A 24,263-nucleotide genomic window follows, 5' to 3' on the forward strand; every position below is an offset into this window, starting at 1 on the left:
TGCCAGCTATCCAATGGGAAATGTTTCCCCTGTGCTTAGTTGCTGTGTGAGAATGGACAGGATGGCAGGATGTGGGCCCAAACCAACCCATAAGCCAGACGTTCCTCCACTCCTGCCTTAGGGGCTAAAGTGGGGAGCCCAATCCAAACTGGTGATAGTGAGTAGGGAGCTAGGAGCAGTGGCAACTCCAAATTAACTGCCTGCTGGGAGTAGAAGACACTATATCTGAGGAGGTGGTAAAACGGGGAGTCAGCAACAAAGAAACCCACAGCGCCATTGAACGTGGTGGGCTTTAGAGCACGATCCTATTCACATTTCCTTGTGAGCAGGTCAACACGCTCTCTGAAGCCTGTGCTGAATATCGGTTATTCTTTGAAACTCTTTTGCCCCTCTGCCTTTTTTATTATCTGATGTACACAATGCTTCTGATTCCAGGACCTGTTGCTTAGCAACCTTTATGAACAAGAGCAAGGCCTTTCTCCCCGCCCACCCCCACTTCCTCTAAGTAGGCCGGGCCACACAAGCAAGTGAAGTTACTGACACCAGCAGGGAGAAAGAATTGCTTAAAAGTTATGTAATATTGCAGTTTGGCTCTGAAGGAGGCCTCCCCATGGCCAAGTATGTGTTCTTGGCTCCCGGGCTGACGCTGCCCTTCAGCCCTCTTTCTTCTGAAGCTTTCGAAGAGATCAAACGCCATGCAGGCCGAGCCTGGGAACAGCACACCCAAGAAGACGCCAGCTGCTCCACCACCTATTCTGGGGCTTATGGAAATAAAAAGCTGGATGGCTCCGCATATTGCCATGTCACCCCCTCCTCTCCTACCAGGATCCACAAGCCTCATCCTCCAGAGTAAGCATTTTCTTACAGGGAGGTCAAAGCTGGCCCATGAAGAAAGGGCAGGGGGAAGATGATGAAAGCAAGAATCGTCGTCTTGACAGTGCCATCTTCTGCCTGTCTACTCACAAGTAAATCCTGCTAAGTTGAATGGGACTTGTTCCCTTTTAAAGGGGTGGTACTCGGGCCGCAAAAAGTCTTGGACTGGCACTGGTAAAAGTGATCGCCCGTAAAACTTCAAGCCAAAGATTTCTTGCACAAAACTGCAGATAACTGGCTGTCATGAAACTGGCCTTTGACACCCTAATAGTTGGGCCTAACCGGTTTGTGTGTGTGTGTGTGTGTGTGTGTGTGTGTGTGTAAAGAAAGCAAAAATGCTCCCATCAGGCAGGTAGCTAAATCTAGAAGGGTGTGGAAAGGATGAGCAACTAACCTTGGGCTTTGATATCCCTCCCTTTGACATGTTTGGTTGTTTGTTTGTCCTGAATTTGTGCTCCTTGCTATACAGCTCTGGATCCAATTAGTGCTGTCTGAAAGCAAACATGGAACTCTTAGATACAAGTCCTGAAAAACAGCTGGTTGGTTGCTGAGATACAAAGCACATTACCTCACAAAAACGATTTAACGTCAGTGAGATAAATATGGATTAACATCATACAGCTAACAAGGTCTTATTTGTCATTCGAGGCTTAAGAATACCGGGTGAAAGTTTATGAGTCAGTGTTATATTGTTAGGTGTCAGTGAGTCAATTTTTGCTGGTGTTCAAATGGATGCTTAAGGCAGCATTTTACTTGTCTTGGCCACATGATCTTGTTAATTTGTTGAAAATGTTTGTGTTTGTCATATATCACTAGAATATAGTTTTTCTTCAACCTAGTGATTGTATTCGAGGCTCTCAGATTCACTGGGATAGCACTGAGATCTGTGGCAGTTTTATTTTTAAATCCTATTTTTGTTTTGTCCAACTTTCATCTTGCACTGAAGAATTATGTGAAAGCTTTCATCCCAGATCCTGAACATTAGCAGGTTTGGTAAAAAACAATGCCCATTTGAGCATTATTTGGCTGTTAATCAACCTTTTCCCCATTTGAATAGACCCACAAACATTTGAATCTGTATCTGAGAAGCAACTTTAATCTCTCCCATTCATCCCAGTAGGCGTTTCCTTTTGTGGTTGTCCCCATCTTCTAATTTGTTGATTCTCTTCTGTTGACTAAGTACCAAGAGAGCATGCATGCACATCCTGAGTGTGCCCATACTAGCTAGTGGTCCTTCATTCTACCATCCAAGCCTGACCATCAAGCCTAACCAGTTTGACGCTCTGCAGAAAGCACCAATCAAGGGCGGTAAAAAAATGTCATCCAACAGCAAGAGCTTATTCTGCAGATTTGAATTATGTGCATTGCAAAAATATGTAAGTATTTGAAAGGGTTCTCACTTGCTGCTTATGGTCCTGTGTCTAAAGTAATTGTGTGCAAGTAGTAATGCGGGAAGAGATGGTTAATGGAATGGCACCAACTGTATAATGAGAAGGCCTTGAGAAAATTGTGTGCATCATTTATAGTTAATGATAGATGGTAGAAAAACTTGCAGTGCATCTTATGCTTATAATAACAAATCTAGCAGTTGTGGAATATATTTAAACAAGCAAGCAGTGAAGCAATCCTCAAATCTTGGAAGATCCTGGGTGGTCAGCTTAAGAGTCGTGCTTTGATATCCTTTCTTGTTAGTAAGAATAGAGTTAATTCTGTGTGTGTTGTTGTTGTTGTTTTTTAAATTTTATGTACATGCTGTCAGTAAGGAGAAAATGATCTCATTGTTTATGCCAAATTTCATCTTATAATGAAAAACAGCTGCTCATATTTGCTATATGACAGATCAGAAAATAGGAGTTGTGCCCATCAGCGAAAATACGGTTTAAACAGACACATAGATGAGCTTGGGGTCTCAGTTGTGGCAGCCTATAGCATCATAGTTCCTGTAAGCTAAACTTCTGTCCCATACAGAACATTAGCAAATCCTGAAATGGCACAAGGGAGAAAACAGGCCTGATTCGTATGTTATGAGTGTGGCATTGCAGCTGCCTGGATCCAATGCTTCTCTGGAAATGCTTGTATAAGAGAGTCATGTAGGAGAGGCAGCTCCTGTGAGGAACGTTCTCCATAACAGCCCTGCACCTGCCTGAGGGCTGGTTACTTGGTATTTGCCCTTTCTGTACAATTCCACTGTTTCAGTGTAGAGTCATTAGTTTTATTTAGATATCCTTCTCTTCATTAGAAATTCTCAGAATGGCTCTCCTGATTGTAAAAGAAAGATGACAATGATCAAAGCAAGGCAAATAATTACAAACTGAAAGATCAAACAACAGACCACCATAGCTTGGGATAATTTTTTAAATAGCTTTCAATCTGACACGTCAGGAAACCAGGTGATGTATGTTTTGAAGGCAGGGATGTAGAACCTCCAGTCAGATCATAGAAATAATATAAAATAAAACAATAAAATAATAATAATAATAATAATAATAATAATAATAATAATAATAATAATAAATATTTATACCCCACCCATCTGGCTGGGTTTCCCCAGCTACTCTGGGCGGCTTGCAGCACATAAAAAGATGTAGAACATTAGGCATTAAAAATTTCCCGATACAGGGCTGCCTTCAGATGCCTTCTAAAAGCCAGATAGTTGTTTATTTCCTTGACATCTGATGGGAGGGCGTTCCAGAGGGTGGACGCCGCTACCGAGAAGGCCCTGTGCCTGGTTCCCTGAAACCTCACATGTCACAGTGAGGGAACCACCAGAAGTCCTTTGGTGCTGGACCTCAGTGTCTGGGCTGAATGATGGAGGTGGAGATGCTCCTTCAGGTATACTGGGCTGAGGCCGTTTAAGGCTTTAAAGGTCAGCACCAACACTATGAACTGTGCTTGGAAACGTACTGGGAGCCAATGAAGATCTTTCAGGACCGGTGTTAAATGAAGCATGCACCACTCCGGCGAGACAGTTTAATAATAGAATTGTAGAGAAAGGGACTCCAAGCACAATATAATCCAACCTGAAAATAGAAACAAATCACTCTTGTTTTGGGGTGCATTATTTTGTTTCTCTGTGCTTATCATTTTTTTACCTTTATTACGGCTGCAGGGGTTTCAGAAGTGGTCCTGGCCTCTGGACCTCTGAGAGGGTCTGCCACTATAAACACTCCTGTTGTACATAGTTAAGTTTCCTTAATTTTGGAACACTATAGTTTCACAGACCTCTCCAGGGAGATGGCACAGCACTGTAGCCATACCGATCCTTCCAAACCTAAGAAAAACCCCTGTATTGGAAGGGTGTGACCAGAGGGAGTGTGTGTGTGTGTGTGTGTGTGTGTGCGCGCGCAGAATTCACCGCTCCTCTATAAACTGCCTTTATAAGCTTTTAAGATAAATAGGAATGGATGTTACTGCTGCAATGGAGCAGCAGTGACGCCCTGCCCCTTGTAGCCTACTGCACTAGTTAAAAGTATCTCAAGTATCCATATATACCTTGCCCTCCTTGCCCACCCTCTAGAAGCCCTCCATTAATATTACTCATAGCCAGACAAACAGATATTATACTACCATTCCACAGGTCAGGAGGAACTCCAAACAGCAAATTATGTTCCTTGGCTGGGCATAATTTGTGGGAAAGGCGAGGGAGTGAAACTACTTCTGAATTGATGGTAATGCCTTTTGTGTTGCTGTAGCTCTTCACAGCGTTTCTTGCATTTTAAATATTGATCTGGCAAGCATCCAGACTGCACATTATCCAATCCATCATGTCTTCAGGGTTAGTGATTTTATGTATTTTCAAGCCCTTCAGATGTCAGTCTGGATTTTCCTCCTTCCAGCTTAGCCTCCAATGTGGTTCTTCTGTCATTCAAACAGGGCTGTTGCTCTGTTCTGGAGTGTTCTGTTCTCTTGCCTGTTCACAAGTTAAGAAATACTCTTGCAGAGAAAGTAGGATGTGAATGCCTCTGTTATCCTGTGGTGTCCTATATCTGTCCTTCAGCCTGTAAGTGGGTGAATCTGACAATTTTGGTTTCTTGTTCTTCCAGTCTTAAACTCAGTTCTCTACATTTTCTCATCAGTTTGCAAATTTTTAAAAATCCCCATGACAATTTGTAGGCCTATCAGTGCCAATACTTCCCAATATCACAATTTTGTATGCAGTTTTATTTCATATACACAGTTTTGCTTCATATAATGTATTTCAGTATGTTATTTCTGGTAATAAAGGCATTTGTGTGCACATTGTGTATGATCATATGTGTACACATTGTTTGCATGCAGAACGGCATTGCAAAATTAACAGAAGTCTGAATTTTGAGGGCTGGCTGTGTTTCAGAGTGTGTAGGGTTTCAGAAAGTGTGACTTGCTTAGGTTCTCCTTCAGATGTGAACTGTAAGGTAGCTATAATTGCCATATGACTAGGCAAAGTGAGGCAGCTGATCGTGGGTGTCATGAAAGGGCAGCTAAATGTAAAGGTATCTACATAATTTACTATTATTATATAATTACTTCCAGGGTATGGAGAGTTGCATGGTGAGATTTTCTGCCTCAGGTACCAAAATAACCTGGCTGGTGTTGGGTACTATAGACACCTTGATTTGTTGGGGTCATTTCCAACTTTACCTCAGGAAGCAAAATGTCTTGCCTTGGCCCTGTCATTGAGCTTCTGGGCCTAATTTATGGTGCTAGTACTAGTATATAAAGCCTTTAATAGCTTGTTGGGACCCAAGTACCTAAAAGTATGCCTTCCCCCCAAACCAGCTATCTCGGACCCTACGATCAGCAGGTGAGGCCTTCTTGGCTGTATGTCCATGGCGTGCTGTCTGGTTGACCTGTGACAAGGCCTTTTTGGTGGCTGTTTGTGGACTGCCATCCCTGGTGAAGTATGTCTGTCTCCCTCATCACTGACTTTCAGGAGGATTTTAAAAATATTTTGGTTTATCCATTCATTTAAGGTTTGAAGGACACTGGTCATGGCAACCCTGAGATCTCCGCTTGAGAGAACGTTTTTTAGAATGGTTTCATTATTGGCTCCCTCGGCTTCTTCAGGGGGAAGGACACAATATAAATTGGATAAAATTAATAAAAAACATCGTACTCAAATGCCTAACCCTTATGTAGAGTTCACTTCTTACTTTTCCTTCCAGTAATTTCTACATGAGTTCATATCTCCTTTTGTGTTTTTTCCAGAGTGTTTTTGATAAACCGGCTTCATTATCTTTCTGGAAACTACGGCAATCCTAAACATGGTGCGACAACTGACAAGGGTAAAAAGAAAGAGGCGTGACTCCTATGATTTTGTAGCAAATGAGGGGGTTTTGTAATCGCGCTTTAAAACATCAAGTCACGCTGCAGCCGGGAAAACCAAGAAGAAACTTTCTGGGCGAGGGAAGTCTTTGTAAACAGCTGGACACATAAGAGAAATATGAAGGGAGATACAGTGGTACCTTGGGTTACATATGCTTCAGGTTACACACGCTTCAGGTTACACACTCCGCTAATCCAGAAATAGTACCTTGAGCTAAGAACTTTGCTTCAGGTTAAGAACAGAAATCGGGTTCTGGCGGCGCGGCGGCAGCAGGAGGCCCCCATAGGCTAAAGTGGTGCTTCAGGTTAAGAACAGTTTCAGGTTAAGAACGGACCTCCGGAACAAATTAAGTACTTAACCCGAGGTACCACTGTATAAATATGTTGGATAGCAGTGTATACAGCTGGCAGCAGCTGTGGTATGCTGTGCTGGCAGGCAACCTCTAGATGGTGCCATAGAGCAATGCTCGTTCCAAAACCAGCCAGAATCTAATTCAGCTGAGTAACTTGGAAAGCTCTGTTCACAGAGCTATCTGTCCCCGTCGCATTAATGTGCGGCACATGGAAGGTTTTCACTCTCACGTCACAACAGCCTTGTGAGGGACATTAGACTGAGGAAATGTTTCTTATCCAAGGCTGCCCATTGAAATTCATGCTAAACAGAGATTGGAAGCTCTCAGATGCACACCCAGCTATTTATTGACTGCAAGGATGCATTTAGAGGTGACACTCTTACTTGTTATTCATATGGGATTGTAAGTAGAAGAGAGTGGCGAGGCCAGCCCTAGACAAAGGGAGGTCTTTGGTGACCTCCAATTCTTTGATGTCTTTTTTTAAATTAAAAAACACACATTTATTCAAAAGTTCAAGCACAACATTTTCAGTGAATATATCCCCTCCACACACACCTGATGATGGGATTAAAACATCCTGTTTTTCTTCAATAAAAGAGAAAAAGGGAGACCAGATTATATCAAAGGTATCTTTTTCAGAGATGCCTTTGATTTGTTGCCAATGGTCTGTGAGGCGTTCTGATAGAGCAATACTCCAGATGTTATTAACCCAAGCCTCTGTTGGTATATTAGAGGTTCTCTTCCATTCTTGGGCAATAACTAGTCTAGCTGTTGTGAGCAGGAAGGAAATTAGTTCTTTAGAGTTAAGGGTGGAGTTTGGGGTCAAATCTAGTGATAATAAGGCAAGTGCCGAATTAGGAGGGATAGATTATTTGGTGATTTTGGAGGTCAGATGATAAACTTTCCCCCATTTGTTCAACTTCTATCAGTTACATGATTTTGATGCGGAGTTTCCACACATTTATCTCTGTCGCATAAGACAACGAACATAATATGCACAGATTTGATTGTAATCATTCCCACTGATGGTGTTTCTTGAATGCGCACTGACTGATGTTGTAAATATTCCTGCATGTGAGAGAAAGAGAAGAACTTTAATGCAGCAGTGGCTGCACAAGTTAATTGCCAGCTTCACAAGGGAAAACAAAACTGTACTAACTTTTGCTACAGCTTGTTGAGGGGATATCAGAATAGACAGCCCAAGACAGGCACTCCCTGAGCCTACTGTCCTCTATGCTCAGTGCATCATCAATCTTGACATTCCAGGTGCTTGCCTGACTTGCCTGCCCCTAATATCTGCCACAAAGAGGACTTATGAAAAATCAGATGTGCATTTTATCATGCTCACCTGATAGTAATGCATGTCACTATATATTCTGTATTTTGGTCTATTTCTGTTTAAATTATAGCAATTATTCATACATTTGCATATATATTAACATATGCAAATACCTATCCACTTCTTTCTTTTCCCTTGCTGCTACATTTTCTTTTCTTTTCTTTTTTTGCAATGCATAAGTGGCCACCCTACACAAGGTAGACAAAAGCAGGTATCTAGAGAAGAGAATTGAGAATGCTCAATAACGTGAGATTACTTTTCCATCCAGGTTAGGCTTGCATCTGATCTAACTCTATGCATGTTTCGCTTATGAATGAAAAGCAGTTGTGTCATGCCTTGTCATTTGTAAAAAAAATTGGACTCAGGTAAATTCCGTGTGGAGGGAAAAATCTTTTTCCTGTTTGTCCCCTCTAGGCTGCCATCCAAGTTTCTTAAAGTCTTCAAGTAATAGGAAGAAATTTCAACACCATTCCCAACAAGTGAGTAGAGCACTAGATATTTGTGTGTTTGTGAATGTGTCGCTTGAAGACCAACTACTCATTATGTGCAAATGGATGTGAAAAAGAGCATGAAGCCACTTCTTGAGAAAAGCAGATATTAGGAGTTCCAGATATGGGTGGTTGGGTTTTTTTCTTTCAACAATAGGCTGGAATTCTCTGGGGGTAGCAGTGCTTTTTTTCCTGGGGGGTACTCAAGAATATGCAGTACCGGCATCTCTCTCTCTCTCTCTCTCTCTCTCTCTCTCTCTCTCTCTCTCTCTCGTTGTTGTTGTTAAAAAGTGTGGCACTTACTGTAACAACTTCATGGTGAGTACCGGCACCTGCCTTTCTAGAAAAAAAGCACTGGGTTTTAGACAGATTGAGTACCTCCTCCTGCCACAGTTTCTCTCCCCAAATAGACATTTCCATGGCGCTCCCCCACCCCACCCCTGGGGTAGAAGAGGAAGCTGTTTCATTGCACACATTCACACCTATGTTGTGCAATTTCATCCTGAACCTTAGAAGTGCATCCACTGCCCAGTGAAGACTTGTCATGTTGGAAGGCATGACATGCAAGGCCAATATAGCAATTCTTTCTTCCCCCTTTGCCTCTCATTGTCTACACCTGAGCATTCTGAAGCAGGGAAGCTAGTGAAAATTGCATAGATGAGACGAGCAAAAATGCAGAATAATGAGCCTGCAGTCTTCCAGCCATGTATCGCAGAATAATCCTATTGGCTCCAGCAGGATTCCCTTGAGATGTGGTTGGCTTTTTATTCTCTAGTGGCCACAAAGTAAAGTGGTGTGAGAATAGGCATATTGAGTGATGAAGACAGTGTGTGTTCCAGTTTATGTGAGATTTTGACTTATTTCATGGCCAAGTCTTGGATCTTTAGGTACCAGCTTTATAAGAGGATGTGCTCACAGATGCTGCTCCTTCTGCTGTAGTTGTGAAAGTGACCTAGCAATGTGTGGCTTAGGTGGTTGAACACTGACATGACAAGGAAAGCAGCTGTTGTCAAAATGAGGCCCTCCAGCTTTTTGGACTACAACTCCCATCAGCCTCAGCTGGCACATTCTGCTTGGGGCTGATGGGAGTTGTAGTCCAAAACCAGCTGGAGTTGGCAAAGGCTGGTGTAAATCTGCAGGCACCTGCAGGATGGTCCAAATTGTTTGTACACATGATGTATTTTTTGAAATGTGGAAAATGTTATTCTCTCCTTGCTTTTCTCTTAGTGACAAACCAGCTTTTAACCCTCCTCCCACCAGCAGTAGTTAAACGTAGGTGTAGAAGTGTTTGAGTGGCTACTTAAGAGGTAGGGAACCTGTGGCATCCAAATGTTGCCGGACTACAACTCCCAACATTCCTGCCCATTGGCCATGCTGGCTGTGGCTGGTGGGAGTTGGAGTCCAGTAGCTGGTGGGGTGAGGCTACAGTTTCCCCACCCGTGATTAACTGGATTGTGCTTGTGACATCATTAATAACAACACACAGTTCCTTCCCCTCCCACTTCACTTGTTTGATAAAGGTCACCGCGCTACTTACTCATTTTAATCTATAAACGTTTTTTGCAACCCTTTCATTTTTGGGTAGTTATAGTTCATTTTATTAACCCCTACAGTGATGCCCTGCCATTTCGAGGATTGCTTTCTTGTTTATTAACATATATTTTAAAAAAATAAAAATCCTTTGGTCAAATGGGCCCACCCCATTTCCAGCACTTAGGCTGCACACATCTCTCCTTTGCATGCACACGCTCTCTCACAAACACTTCACAGAAGCAAGCAGGCTTTCTCTCTTGCTGCAATGCTTCTGTTGCATCCTACAGGGAAGACTCTGTTGCTGCAGGATTGGGTCTAGCACTAAGGTAAAGGTAAAGGGACCCCTGACCATTAGGTCCAGTCGTGACCAACTCTGCGGTTGCGATGCTCATATTGCTTTATTGGTCGAGGGAGCCAGCGTACAGCTTCCGAGTCATGTGGCCAGCATGACTAAGCCACTTCTGGAAAACCAGAGCAGCACACGGAAACGCAGTTTACCTTCCCGCCGGAGCGGTACCTATTTATCTACTAGCACTTTGACGTGCTTTTGAACTGCTAGGTTGGCAGGAGCAGGGACCGAGCAACGGGAGCTCACCCCGTCGTGGGGATTCGAACCGCCGACCTTCTGATCGGCAAGTCGTAGGCTCTGTGGTTTAACCCACTTGAGCAAAGAAGAAGACCCACTATCCTGATAATTTTTTTATTATTATTTTAAAAAAAGAAAGGCTTGTATTTGCATGCACTATTAAGAAGCAGTGCCCAGAAATAAGAGGTTTGAAAAGGTGCCTTAAGCTGGGCACATCACTGCAAATGCAAGAGTATCACTCTTTACATGTTCTAGAGCAGGTGTGGGGAGCCTACCCGCCTCTCAAATGTTGCTTCCTACAACTCCCATCATCCCTGGCTATTGGCAATCCTCGATGGGTGATGGGAGTTGCAGTTCAACAATAACCAACAGGGCAAAGGTTCCTCACCTCTGTTCAGTATGATTGCAAGCTCCCTGGGAGCAGTGACCTGCCCTTTGGTGTCCCTGAAAACCACCTTCCACATGGATGGCAATTATATCACAAATACCCTGAAGGTATATGTGCATCCTGGCATAACATGCTGATACTGGGACCAAGTTCTAGTGAGCCATCTCTCAAATTAAGCTCTGACAGCAGAGAGGGTGTTTCTGCCAGGAGAATAATTACTGTTTTTTCCATGTGAGAGGAGGAAGCAGAGCATGGAAACAATGGGACGTGTTTGTGTTCAGTACTCGTAACATTTCAACTTCAGCTAATGGGACTGTGGTTCATTGTAGAAAGTGAGGTTTGCGGGGCTTCTGTTGAGGCAGAGCTCAGTTCCAGGATGCAGAACGTAACCCAGGAGAGTGGCCTTCAGCATGCACAGAGTATGCTTCCCGTAAGTGCATCCTGTCACTCCACCTCAAGCATCCACTGGGAGAGCTGAGAGGTCAGAAATGGTGACTTCCAGCCAAGCTCAAGTGCTGGTGCCTCTCGTTCTAGAAATTTAACACCTGGAATTTATCCAGTGGCTCCAAATGTTGCTAGCTCACCGATGTCCAGGATACAATTCATGGCAAACAAAACAGTAGTGGCAAAGAGAGAGCCCAGCTGTATAGGTAGGCATGTTATTTATAATTGATGCAACTTTACGATCTCATCACCTTATGTTCAATTCCTTTGAAAAAATATATACAGGTGAATCATAATGCAGTCATCATTCCATCACCAGCAGTACCACTGTATGAAATTCAGCAGGCGATGAAATACCCCAGGGGAAACGGTGAGCACTCCAGATTCCTTTAATTGGTGGGATTTTATTTTATTTTATTTTATTCATTTTCCCGTGGCAAAATTTCCAGCTTTTGCTTTTACTTTTTAATTTCCCCCCGTTCATTATAGGGAACCAAACTGGAATAAAAATGGGGACGCCATCAACTGCAAGTCAGGATATTCTGACCGGGTGGCCTGTTACTGGGAGTTCCGATTCAATGGTAAGTACAGGTCTTTGCAAGCTATGGATTGTATCCAGTGGAGTCCCTAAGACAGTTGGATGTCGCCTTGCATGCCTCCTTCAGGCAACTCCTGCAGCCAAGCTGGTGCCAAATGTATCGCTTGGCTTTCCTTTGGACCACATCAGCAAGGCCGAGAGGGAGTTATACAGGCAAAGTCAATTCAAATCTAGTTTTGTTCCCATCCTCCTCCCTGCTGAGTCCTACAAGGGGCAACACTGAGACTGAGGAGGAAGCTGACAGCCACTTACTGGCAGATAGATGGAGGCTGGCTAAGGTTCGCCATCCCTGCTTTGCTGGACCCTAATCACCATCAAAGCCAGTCGAAGCTTTACTTAAGTATACCAAGTGCAGCTTCAGAGTGTAGTTAATAAATGATAATAATAAAAGGTAAAGGGACCCCAGACCGTTAGGTCTATTCGCGGACGACTCTGGGGTTGCGGCGCTCATCTCACTTTATTGGCCAAGGGAGCCGGCGTACAGCTTCCGGGTCATGTGGCCAGCATGACTAAGCCGCTTCTGGCGAGCCAGAGCAGCGCACAGAAACGCTGTTTACCTTTGCGCCGGAGCGGTACCTATTTATCTACTTGCATTTTGTGCTTTTGAGCTGCTAGGTTGGCAGGAGTAGGGACTGAGCAACGGGAGCTCACCCTGTTGCGGGGATTCGAACTGCCGACCTTCTGATCGGCAAGCCCTAGGCTCTGTGGTTTAACCCACAGCGCCACCCGCGTCCCATAATAATAATAATAATAAATTATTCCAGAGAAACCCTAATGTGATGGCAGTAATGGAATTAAAGTGCTCTATGAATGCCATGTATTATATGTTTTGTTCCTGAATCCATCTCCTAAGGAGATAAAAGGTGGCAGCAGACACGGAAGCAGTGCACACTGCTATAGCCAGCCGCCATTGACAAGGGCTGATAAGGGGATCATGCGCCTGCATAAGTTCCAGCCTTTGCACAATCAGCACCATTCCCCATTGAATACACCTCTCCAATGCGTGAGAGGTTTTGGGAAAGGAGTTGGCAGGGGCTGGGATCAGGGGTCATGGCCTACTCTCTCTTCTTCCGTGCAATCTTAATGGACTAGAACATATCCTAAAAACCCTGTGGATAGCTCAGTGGGTGGAGCATGAGACTCTTAATCCCGGGGTCGTGGGTTCGAGCCCCATGTTGGGTGAAATATTCCTGCATTGCAGGGACTTGGACTATATGACCCTTGTGGTCCCTTTCAGCTCTACAGTTCTATGATTCTATGACCGAACAACAGGGCCTTAGTGGCAGGAGAAAAAGACACCCAATTAAAAATCAATCAAGTTTGAAGATTCTTTCAGATCTATTAAAAATATCTGTAAATTTGCCTTTTCTGTCCTGTCCTATCCATGGATGTTCTGCTGAACATCCATGGATATTTATTTACAAGTGAACCTGTACACTGAATGGCATTTTCCATCTCATTTTTTCAGGGGTTGCAAATCATGGAAAAGGTGACTCAAGATCTTCCTGACCTCAACTGACTGTGCAGGTATGGCCATGCCTAAACTGGAGCCAGATGCATGTTTCTTTGAATCAGTTACCAACTCCTGGAAAAGCAAGGTCCAAACATGGAAGAAACCCCATAAAATGTTTTGCAGTATTCATGCAAAAAGAGCATATATGGTACCTGGGAGAGGGGGAGGGGTGTTTAGTCCAAGAAAAAGAAATCTTACAATAATAGTACCAGCAGATACTGGTGGTACCAGCAGATAAGAGACAGTAAAGAATTTGCCTTTTTTAAATTTGCTCCGGAGATTTGTGGGTGCTCTGATGCACACACTGATTTCTTCTGTGCATGGGTTTTGTTAATTTCATTAGCAGGAGAGGAGCACATTCACATCCATTTAGAAATGCTCATACCAATTACATGAAGTGAATTGGAGTAGCCCTTGCATGTGGAGAAGCTTTACTGCATGTCTAGAAAATGCATTGATACTGGGGGACAGGGCTGGAATTGTGAATTCATTCTGGTTTAACCTTATTGATAAAATACTTGTCCGCACAAGAAGCTCTTTCGGTGTTTTGAGGGTATTTGCACATTACTATCTACTCTGCTTCCAATGTGCTTCCACTGCTAGTTAGCCACAATCCATCTGTGTCCTGAAGTTTCTTCAGAAATGCTCCCCTTTGATGCGCCCCCCCAAAAAAACCCCCGGCCTCCATCCTATGTGAAAACGCAAGCTGAGGTTAAGGGGATGTGTGTACAGTTCGAACAGCCTTTTGTGCATGCACTGATGACAGCTTTCTGAAAAGGAGTTGGTAGGGAGTGTTGCTGGTGTGGGAAAACAAATCAGGTCATGCACATCAAGTGAAAACACCCTCACCCACTCTCTGGGGGATAAACAACAAACACATTTAAGAGGCCATAGTCAGCCAAAGGCCTGGTTATAGAGCAATGTTTTCCCTTGCCCATAGCAATTTCTACAAGAGATATGTATTTTTTTGGTTCCCGAACCAGATGTTCTAAACCAGGGATGGGGAATATGTGGCCCTGCAGGTGCTGCTGGATATGAATCAAATTATTCCTGACCATTGGCCATGTTGGCTAGGGCTGATGGGTAGCACAGCATGCTCTCGAGAATCACAGGTTCCTCAACCCTGTTCAAAACCTTTAGCGCGGCACTTTTTGTTATGTTCTTATGAATCATCGGTGTAAATTTATGGATTAGGAAACAGAAGCTGGGCTGAAAAAAGCAGCTTGAGGAGGGGAAAAGGGTTTAGGAGGAACACCTTCAGCTTCCTCCAAGCTACTATTATTTAGAGCAGAAACATAATCTTTGGTAGCTTTTCTTTTTAAGGAGAATGATGTAGTAGTATCTACTACCTTTAAATATTAATAGAAGATGTTTCCAGGAATTATTTCTGAAACATAAAGGAAGCATATTTCACTGCTTTACTGTAATGTAAACCATGGTAGTGCAGCCTTATAGTTAATCCTCCACCCAGTAGCCATTTGTGACAAGGAACTGCACATTTGGTGAACATGAAGAGGTTGAATGGAGGACCCCATCACTCCTCCACACCCAGTATAGAAACCAAATGGGCTGTTGTTGGAGGAGGGAGTCAGCCCACAAGCTACCAATTTTTTTGCAGGCCAGGAACTTTTGTGGCCTTAGTTATATGCCTATATGAATGTATTTTAACTTGTAATTCAAGCATTGGCATAAATTCTACAGGGCTTTATACATGATAAACCAGCAGTCTGAATTATGCATAGAAAAGGTTTAAAAAGACAACACTGTCCCTGGAGCCTGTTGCATGATCTATTCCTAGCAACACATTCACCGTGTCTCAATTTAAACTGAAGCACCAAGTAACCCTGGAAACATAAATAGGAATTTATCAGAACAGCACTGCCAAAGTAGTATTATGCTAACTTTTTATTTCAGTTTCCCTAGTTCTTCTTGCTAGACAGGCATTACCAACTTTCCCCACCAGCATTTAATAGCATCTGTTCTGTTTCCAACATTTGGGCTTGAAGTGCTATTGCTTGTGGATCCAAAACAGCACCACCCTTCCCAAAAGAGAAGCATCACCTGGTTTGGGCAAACTCCAAGGTTTTCAGAAGTACAACTGATCTTTTTTTGGGGGGACGACTTTGGCTTGCAAGTGTGGGTGGGACAGAAAAACTGCCCAATGAGGACTCAGCATGCTCTGGGCCACAGAATGCTGTCTTGACAGCTGGGAGGAGGGAAAATGGAAACCCAGGGATGAGAACAAAATAGCTGAGTCCTGCAAAGTAATCACTCCATACTGCAACATTTTGTTTTAGATCTCCCTTCTAAATTATTTATTCTCTACATACCCAATAATTAAACAATGGGAAAGAGAAGCACACATGATGCCAGAGTATAGCCAACTTTGTTTTTTAATTAGAGTATATATACTTCCAAACTGGATACACTAGAAATTGGCAATGCAACGTAAGATGCAAAGAAATATACCAGTTACTGTCAAAATGACCCTGTACAGCCTTATAATGCAAAAAGCTTTATACAATACAAATTTCCATTAATGTACACAAACCTTGACTGTGATATTTGAATATGATACAGCAAGTTAGAAAGGTCGGAGAGGGGAAGCGAGAAAAGTGCTGAGAATGTAAGCAAATTACTAGATGGAAAACAAGAAACCAGCCTATCTTAAAGAATGCATAGTGAGAAAAGCAGATACAAAGTGAGCATGTTGGTAGAAATGTGAAGTCTTTTAACAAGCAAAGGATATCTGTAGGGAGCATTCCTTTATTTAGCTTCAAACAGCAAACCAATTATTGTATATGCAAGGGTTTTGATAAATACTGTATTTTTTTCCCTTAAAAAAATAAAAACACTTCCTGATGCATCTCTCTCTCTCTTATTTGGAAATCATGTATAACTAACTTTCCAGAAATAATTCAGTGTTTCAAAGTGCTAAATAAAGCTGCCCAATTACATTAAGCATCACTATGACAGACAAATACAAAAAGGAAATGGTTAAACCCAAGGCATTCAGTTGCTTAGAGCATTGTAATACTTTCATTCCTTGAAGTTCCTATGTTATATTGCACCATTTGGTTTACAGAAAATATTCCTTTAACATTTCTATGCTTGTGTTCCAGCTGACAAACTGCTTGGTCTCTCTCCCACTACCCTGCCTTTTAAAAAAAGACTCACTACTTGACAGTTTGGACAAATCTGACCAGAACCGTATTGGGTATATTTAGTTAGTTAACTGCAGCAACTGCTTATAGGGGGAGAAGTTCATTGATTTCCACCAAAAATATATTCATTTATCCCATTCTTAATTACACATTATTGACTAGCAAGTAAGTCCTACTTCAGCATCACAGCTTCTCTTAAAATTCCTAGCAGAGGAAATAATGGAGCCCATTCAATCCAGTGGCAGGACTGCAGTTAAATAAATGGTTACATCAGACGTGGGTAGTCTCCAAACCTACAAAAAATTGCTCAGAATGATGGGAAATCAAACCAGTTTTTGTGTTTCTGCCAACCTGATTTCTAAGATTTGCATGGTGCTGTTGTACCTTGTACCACCTACCAAGTGACAGCATGACAGTGACTAGCAAAAGTCACCACCGCATCTTAGGATGGAATGCCACAATTCATGACACTGTACTGACCTTATCTGAAAACATTTGTTTGTCAAAAAAACAAAACAAAGGATGAATCCCAAAGAGTAATGTTAGCAGAGTTAAGTGCAATAAACAGGGCTCAACATGTGTTAGGAACAACTAATATAATGACTTACTTTACCATAGTAGCTGAATTAGGGGAGGCCACATGCTGTTTAAACTCATGTGCAGACTCATTATTTTGATTGTAGTTACTTTACATTAGTATTATAGGTTGCTAATATTTAGGTTCCTTTCCTCTTTGTCATCCAATGTAAACAGTTTCTGATCTTTGAACACGTACACAGATCTGGACATATTCTCACGTACATGTTCAGTGGAGAAAACTGTATGTGATAATGATACATAATAAATGTCAGTGCATGGGCAAGAGAAAAGTTAAATCTTGGGAAAAGTTAACAATTGACTTCGATTGTGTATTAGGAATGCAACATTTGCTTCTTACTGCAATAAAGTGCAATATTTATGTCATTTTAATGACCACAAAGTAAGAGCTTTAAGAAAATATAAAGTTAGCTTCCTAGAAGAGTATACTTAAGTAGGCATTAACAAAATAATACAAAGGAATACAAATAACATGAAGGGTAATGTTCATAGGGACACAAAATCTGAAAATATAGCTGAACAGTTGGGGATATAGAACAGAATAATATGATTAAAAAGCACCATTCTTATGTTGAAAAGACTCCGCCATTAACTTTTCAAATATACAATCTGATAATTCTTCAGTCGACAAAAGTTTTTTTTAATCTTCTACACTTTTACTTTTCTTACCTTTTTTTTTGCAAGTGAGAAACATACTAGTGCAAGACTCAAGCACTGTGCAAAACCTGCCTTTATTTAGTCTGAGCATTTATACCCAGAATATAGCAAACCCTTCCTTTTAAAAATCCCTATTCCTGGATTTAATCTCTGTAGAATGTACACTCTTGTCTTTGCAAACCAAAGTAATCACTGCATTAATACATACTGAGAATGTGTGTGTTTGATCTATGATCAAAAGGGCTTCTTGGTATGAGATACTTTTTTTATTGACCTTACATCAGTTTTGAATGGTGCACGTGTGTTTAAATCACATCTCTTCCCAGCGAACGAGACAGAAACATGATGGGGAAATGATCAGATTCCTGACTCCAGTTATTTCACAAAGAAAAGCAGTGATTTAAATGCAATACATGTGCCCCATTTAAAACTGATACTTGGATAGCTGTACTCAAATACAAAACTTATTGTAAGAAGTGGCCCTGAGTTACAGAAGAATCTGACCTTGTGCGTGTATGAATTGCACTTGCTGTTTACAGGTCTGTCTGCACCAGGAATGGGAATCTTGGGCTCTCCAGAGGTTGCTGGACTACAACTCCCATCATCCCTGGCCATGTTTGCTGGAGGCCAATGGGAGATGAGTCTAACAACAGATGGAGGGCTGCAGATTCCACCACCCTGATCTGCACCAAGTGTCTGTTCACTCATGTGTGTTCAGGGCCACTTCATACATTATCTCTACGAAGGAAAAAAAACCTCATCTCTGTGGTGGAATATGCATGTTCACTGTAACATTTCAAGGGTGGTAGGAGTGCTTTGGGGGGGCAGGGAAGAGGCAGTCTGTATGCACAGTGTCTACCCAGTCCATGTACACCGAGTAAAACCATATTACATGTCCAACACTACAGTGCCCATGCATTTGCCTGCACAGATATTATTACTGCCAGCTGGGGGAAATGTACCATGTAAAACAGCCTTAACCTTGCAGAGCTAGAAACAATTCCTGCTCCTCTAGTTCATCCTTGAATTCTCAGATCTGAGGCCAAAGCAAGCACTATAGTATACTAAGCAAATCCCAAGTAGTGCTGACTGGCATGCCAGTTCTTCTCGAACCTAGCATTGCTGTATCCGCATTCCAGTAACTGTAAAATAAAGCTAGGCAGGCAAGGTGGTGAGACTGGAGAACTGCAATAATCATCACAAGAGGAGGGGGCTGCAGCTCAGTGGTAGAGCACATGCGTTGCATGTATAAATGTCCCAGGTTCAATCTTCAGCATCTCCAGTTAAATAATCCCAGAGAGCAGGTGGGCTGGGGAGGACCCCTGCCTGAGACCCCGGAGAACGGCTGCCTGTCAGAGTGGACGTTATTGGGCTAGGTGGAGCACTGATCCGACTCAGTATATAAGGCAGCTTCATGTGTTCATATTAAATAAGCCAGTACAAAAGGATGTGCAAAAGCAATGTCATGGCACACTGACTCTCCCTTCAGACACGCTCACACTCACCATCTCAAAAGGAAAATGCATCAATATGTAACCCTAAGCAAGTGCTGATTGCCTTTAAGGACGCTCTTGTTCAGCTTAAACAAGACAAAATAGTTTCTTAGATAAGAGTACTGGGAACATGCCTCTGAAGGTATGCAGGAGGTCACTTCTCTGAAGAGTTTTAATAAAGCAGCCTTCATGTCAATGCATTTAAGGAGACACACAGAGCCATTTCCCCCCCCTATACCTTACTACTAATGATCTATAGTACAAATGTTCAGCCAGCCATACCTCTTGGGTGTATGGTTTGCAGCAATGCATATACCTATTGGGTGTCTGTTGGGGGGTGGGGGTGGGTGGGCGGAGAGTATTATTTTTTTGGTACAGTACTTGGCTGCCCTCAGACAGTTTCTGCCCTTTCTGTTAGTCCAAGGTAGGCAAGGAAGGAGTGCTTCGGCGAAGTGTCGTCCAGCCGTACAGTCTGTGGCCTGGGCGCATGGAATGTGATCTCAAAGTGGTTCTTGGGGAAAAACATGGTTAAGGGAATGAGGTGGGCAAATTCAGAGTTCCGGTACTTGTCAAAGCACAGGGAAGTGCCGTTGATGGCCAAGGCCTTAAGTGCCAGGTTTGGCTCTGCCCCGCCGCTGTGAGCAGCCGACATGGCCACCGTCTGCAGCGCCTGGGAGGCAGACATCACCGAGAGAGGCGACAAGAGGCTCCGGGGGCTGTTGGCAGCTAGGAGAGGGCCGGCTTCCTTGGAGGTTGCCCCCTGGCCCTTCTTCTCCTCTTCGGAGCAGTCCCCGTTTTGGTGCTTCTTCACATGGCGGCTGAAGACAAAAGGGTGGGTGGTCTTGAAGAGGCACTCTTCGCAGCTGAAAGTCTGGCGGGGAGCGTGCTTGAGCTTCTTGTGCAGGTTGAGATTGTCTTTGCGTTTGCAGCTGTAGCTGCACTGGTCACAGTGGAAAGGGCGCTCCCCGGTGTGTACGCGCACATGCTCTATCAGCTTGTTGGCCGTCTTGGAAAGGTAGCCACACTGGTCACACTTGTAATGGTTGCCAAGGCGATGCTCCCGGATGTGCATTTCCAGCTCCAACTGATTGGCTTTCACTGCCTGGCAGATCCGGCACTTGTATTCCATTTTGTAGTGGGTCTTCAAATGGCATTCCATCGCTGCGGGGCGGTTGGTGGAGTAAATGCAGAATGGGCACCTGCCGGGTGGGAGGGGGAAACCAAGAACAACCGCCAAAGAAATATTGAAACACAGGGTCTGGGCAATCATTCTTCCAAACATTTGCCATTCCACACATTCATGACATTCAATTTCCCCCCAAACTATAACTGCAGAGAAAACAGGAAGCTGTCGCTGGCCACTTCATCCCGTTGTGCGGTCTGGCTAGTCCTTGGCTGTTTAAGACATGAAATGTCAAGCTACTGTTATAATGTAAGCTGACATGCAAATGCAGATGTCTTTAAGGTGAAACATTTTGGGCTTGGGGTTTTTTTTTGGGGGGGGGGATATTTCAGGTTAAAGAAATAGGTACCCAGATTGTGAGTGACCCTCTGCTATAATGTCACAATGAGCAGTTTAAAATTGGAAATTCAAATATAAAATGTGACTTGATGGTTTTTTTAAAAAAAACACCAAAACCAATGCAATGTGAGAAGCAGCCTTCAGGATTTCACACTCAAAGGAGGGTTTCATTATTTGAACTTATTTCCACCCTTACAGAGAAGCAATAGCTAGCTTATGTGTATCAAACCAAACCATAATTATTCAGCTGGTAAACTAAACTACAATAATGCTTCAACTGTCTAGCTGATGTGAAAATATTCTCACTAATCTCAGGTGTGCTTCATATGCACTGTTTTGAGGGCCCCCAAGGAGAAGATCACAGGCACTTTGCTCCTCTCCTCTCCATTCATATATCGGTGCAGGATGGTAGTTAAGCCAAAGTTTGGCTTAACATGTCATCCAAACCACAAACCAGGGGTAAATTCTCTCTTTAAGCATGATCTGTAGTCAGGGTTTGTCTCTGGCTTACTGTGATGTGAGAACCAGACTACAGAATCCACAAGGCCCCCTGACACTCTCCAATTTCAGCCAAATCATGGAACCTCTGTAGACCTCTGGAAACAGTACCTAAGAAGGTTGCTACAGCAGGAGAGACAGGCCATCTCTACTCCCGCCCCTGAATTTCAGCTCCACGTAACAATGGGCAAAATTCAACCAGCAGTAAACAAATTTACATCAAAAAACACATGTTAGTACGTTCGTTTTGGTTAATTCTCTGCCACTGAAAATAATGAAACTTCAAAGTGCCTAATATTTGCTGTATCTATTTTCAGTGATTCATTTTCAAACTCTGGACTAAATGGTCTGATGGAGGCCACCTCCCCTTAGATGTCAATGTCTATTGCTTTACTTTTGCAGCCCAACAATGGAGGTAGAACACTGATGGAGTAGCTAGTAGCTTTTGAGAGCCTTATCCTCCAGGAAATTGTCTGACCTTGTTTTCAAGCCATCCAAGTTGCTGGCCATCACTAATTCTCGTGGGAGCAAATTCCATAGTTTAACTATATGCTGTGTAAAAAAAAGTACTTTCTTTTGCCTATGCTGAATCTTTGGCTTTGTTGGATGTCAATGAGTTCTAGTGTTATAAGAGGAGAAATCTTGTATTCTGTCCTTTATAGCTGGATTTTGTTTTGAGTAGTGAATGTGAAATGTGATTTTTAGAGTAAACTTCCCTGGCTCTGGCTCTCCAGGCAGAAATGGATCCTGTTCAGATTTGTTGCCCTCCCTCCTCCCGTTACTATCACCACAATATTTGAGGTACTTAACACAGTAAAAGTTTGTGTACTTGCTTTCCTTACTTGAGCCCACCGGTGGGGACAGTGTGGCATTTCTTGTGCTCCAGTAACTGCTCAGGAGTCTTCATGAACTTGTGGCACACATCACATTCAAACATCCGTGTAATCAGGTGGATTTGCAAATGGCGCTCAAACATGTTTTTTGTTTTGCAGACAAAGTTACAGAAAACACATTCAAAACCTGCAAGAGGAAATCACAGACACTATTACCTAAGTCGCACACCAAAGCCTTGTGCAAGTGGAAGGACTGACTTTGCATCCATTTCACCAACTCCTTACCTTTTTCTGATTTTTCTTCCGTGTTCAATAAGGTCTGACTACCAGGCACTACGGAAATAACTAGCAGGTTGTTTGAAGCCTTGGGCTTGGGGCTGGTCTCTGCATCTTCTTTGCTGTTGGCAGAATCGCTAAGTGCTGACAGGGAAGAAGACGAAGGGCTGTTTGAGTCGCTTGGAGTCTTCCTCTCTTCACCTATGGAGAAACCCAACCAACAGAACCCAAAGCATTAGCTTGCTTATTAGTATCAGGGTTATATAATTTTTTTGCCCCAGATGCAGGCAGAGATCCATGTGCTACAGCAGCTTTTCTTGCATATCTGAAAGCACTTCTCCACCCACATGCTGCGGTGCTCACCCTGCCCACCTGATCTGGCCAGTTGCATCAGTTGTTTCACATGGGAATGAACATCCTCATCTAGAGCAACCAAGTTTTGTGCAACTATCTGCCCATGGCTGGAGCAGAGCCTCAGACTTTTAGCCAGGTTCTCTGTTGCTGTAGATGCAGGATTCTTAATAGGAGGTTGAGCTCCCAAGGGCTGGAACTATGGACGCTACAGCAATTTGCTGACAGAATGCTCTGCTCTTAGGTTGATCCTCGTGTAGCTGGTGGATAGATGCTGCTGAATATGGGCAGAAGCTGGGGCAAGATGACCTGTGGTTGCTGCCAACTTTGTAGTTCTAGTCCACCCAGTGTCACCTTCCTGTAGACATGTCTTGGAAGCAATGCAATTATCTATGACAGCCTTCTTTGTCCTACTTGCACTGAATTACTGATTTAATGGAGCTCTCTTCAGAAAGGCATGATCTCCCCATTTTTCAATTGATTAGAAGAGACAGAGAGACACACTGAAAGATAGCTCAGTATGTAGCAGGGGACTCAGGGTCGTGGATTCAAGCCCCATACTGGACAAAAGATTTCTGCATTAAAGAGTTTCAGACTAGATGACCCTTGTCCCTTCCAACACTACAATTCTATGACTAGAGTGAAGCTTCTCCTTGGATTCCAGCCTTTCTGGGATCCCCCTTGTACTTCCTCCTACAGCAGCATATCATTCATTCATTCATTCATTCATTCATTCATTCATTCATTCATTCATTTTCATTCATTTCCCACCTTTCCTGCAAGGAGCTTGAGGTGGAGTACAAACTTTTTCCCCGTCCCATTTTCTAATAACTCTGTGAGGCAGGTTTCGGTTGATGGATAATGAGTGGTCCAATGTCACCATGTGAGCTTTACAGCTGAGTGGCAATTCAAACCCTGGTCTCCCAGATCTTAGTCCAACACCCAAACTACTCCACCACACTGGCTCAAATAGTTGTGGAGAATGGAAACCAGCACTGGTCTAGTGTTAACAAACACCTACAACTCATCCCTATTTCCATTGATGAGAAACTGTGAAATCACTTAGGTCATTTCTACCCACGGATATAAGGTCACTTCCTCATGCTTGCAAAAGGTAAGAGGGAGGATGCCTACTTTATACTATACAAAGCATTTGCAAAGGAAGGTCACACGTAGATAGTGTGAAGAAGTGTTAGTGAGTCCTTGCCTTCTCTTATCTAATGGAAGCAATTAATACTCACAAACACTTCACACAGCAGCCTCAGATTTTTAAGGTTCACTCTAAACAGAATGATAAACTATGCAGTTTTAACACGTGATACAGATTAATCTTAAAAACAGTTTGGTCTTAATCATGCACTTGAAGTTTCTGTCAGTGGAATTTTGCAGACCACTGTATCCAACCAAGAGGGCCTCAGCCAACATTTCGGTGGGGAAGTTGGGAAGGAGAGAG

The 24,263-nt window shown here is 43.1% G+C and overlaps 2 protein-coding genes across 7 annotated transcripts in view; one reads left to right on the forward strand and one right to left on the reverse strand.

Annotated features, from left to right (window-relative positions):
- The first annotated feature begins 495 nt into the window (after nucleotides 1-495).
- LOC307224120 (uncharacterized protein C4orf51 homolog) lies at nucleotides 496-16,285 on the forward strand. 2 transcript variants are annotated; one of them, XM_079990630.1, is made up of 7 exons: nucleotides 496-849; nucleotides 6,061-6,137; nucleotides 8,284-8,348; nucleotides 11,594-11,678; nucleotides 11,798-11,889; nucleotides 13,375-13,432; nucleotides 14,396-16,285. In XM_079990630.1, exons 1-6 carry the CDS (start codon nucleotides 611-613, stop codon nucleotides 13,423-13,425), a joined length of 609 nt encoding a protein of 202 aa, XP_079846756.1. In that variant the 5' UTR covers nucleotides 496-610; the 3' UTR covers nucleotides 13,426-13,432; nucleotides 14,396-16,285. The 2 variants fall into 2 exon arrangements, with proteins under 2 accessions (XP_079846756.1, XP_079846755.1); XM_079990629.1 differs by lacking the exon at nucleotides 14,396-16,285 and having other exon boundaries at nucleotides 13,375-13,556.
- The window catches only part of ZNF827 (zinc finger protein 827), a 114,895-nt gene continuing 106,426 nt past the window's right edge, over nucleotides 15,795-24,263 (reverse strand). For 4 of the 5 annotated variants that reach the window (XM_079990586.1, XM_079990589.1, XM_079990588.1 and 1 more), the window contains 3 exons: nucleotides 22,469-22,660; nucleotides 22,193-22,370; nucleotides 15,795-20,529 (listed from right to left, as the gene is read on the reverse strand). In XM_079990586.1, coding sequence (XP_079846712.1) covers nucleotides 19,722-20,529; nucleotides 22,193-22,370; nucleotides 22,469-22,660 — 1,178 coding nt within the window. In that variant the 3' untranslated portion in view covers nucleotides 15,795-19,721. Of the gene's footprint in view, nucleotides 20,530-22,183; nucleotides 22,371-22,468; nucleotides 22,661-24,263 lie in introns of all 5 variants that reach the window. The other variant, XM_079990590.1, reaches the window with a different exon arrangement.

The sequence above is a fragment of the Podarcis cretensis genome (assembly GCF_951804945.1).
Source record: "Podarcis cretensis genome assembly, chromosome: 9".
Lineage (NCBI taxonomy): Eukaryota > Metazoa > Chordata > Lepidosauria > Squamata > Lacertidae > Podarcis > Podarcis cretensis.

Coding starts and splice junctions, on each gene's coding strand:
- LOC307224120 (XM_079990630.1), top strand. CDS start 611: ATGGCCAAGTATGTGTTCTTGGCTCCCGGGCTGACGCTGCCCTTCAGC. Junction 8,349..11,593: donor TTCAACACCATTCCCAACAA/GTGAGTAGAGCA, acceptor AAATATATACAG/GTGAATCATAATGCAGTCAT. Junction 11,890..13,374: donor CTGGGAGTTCCGATTCAATG/GTAAGTACAGGT, acceptor TCATTTTTTCAG/GGGTTGCAAATCATGGAAAA.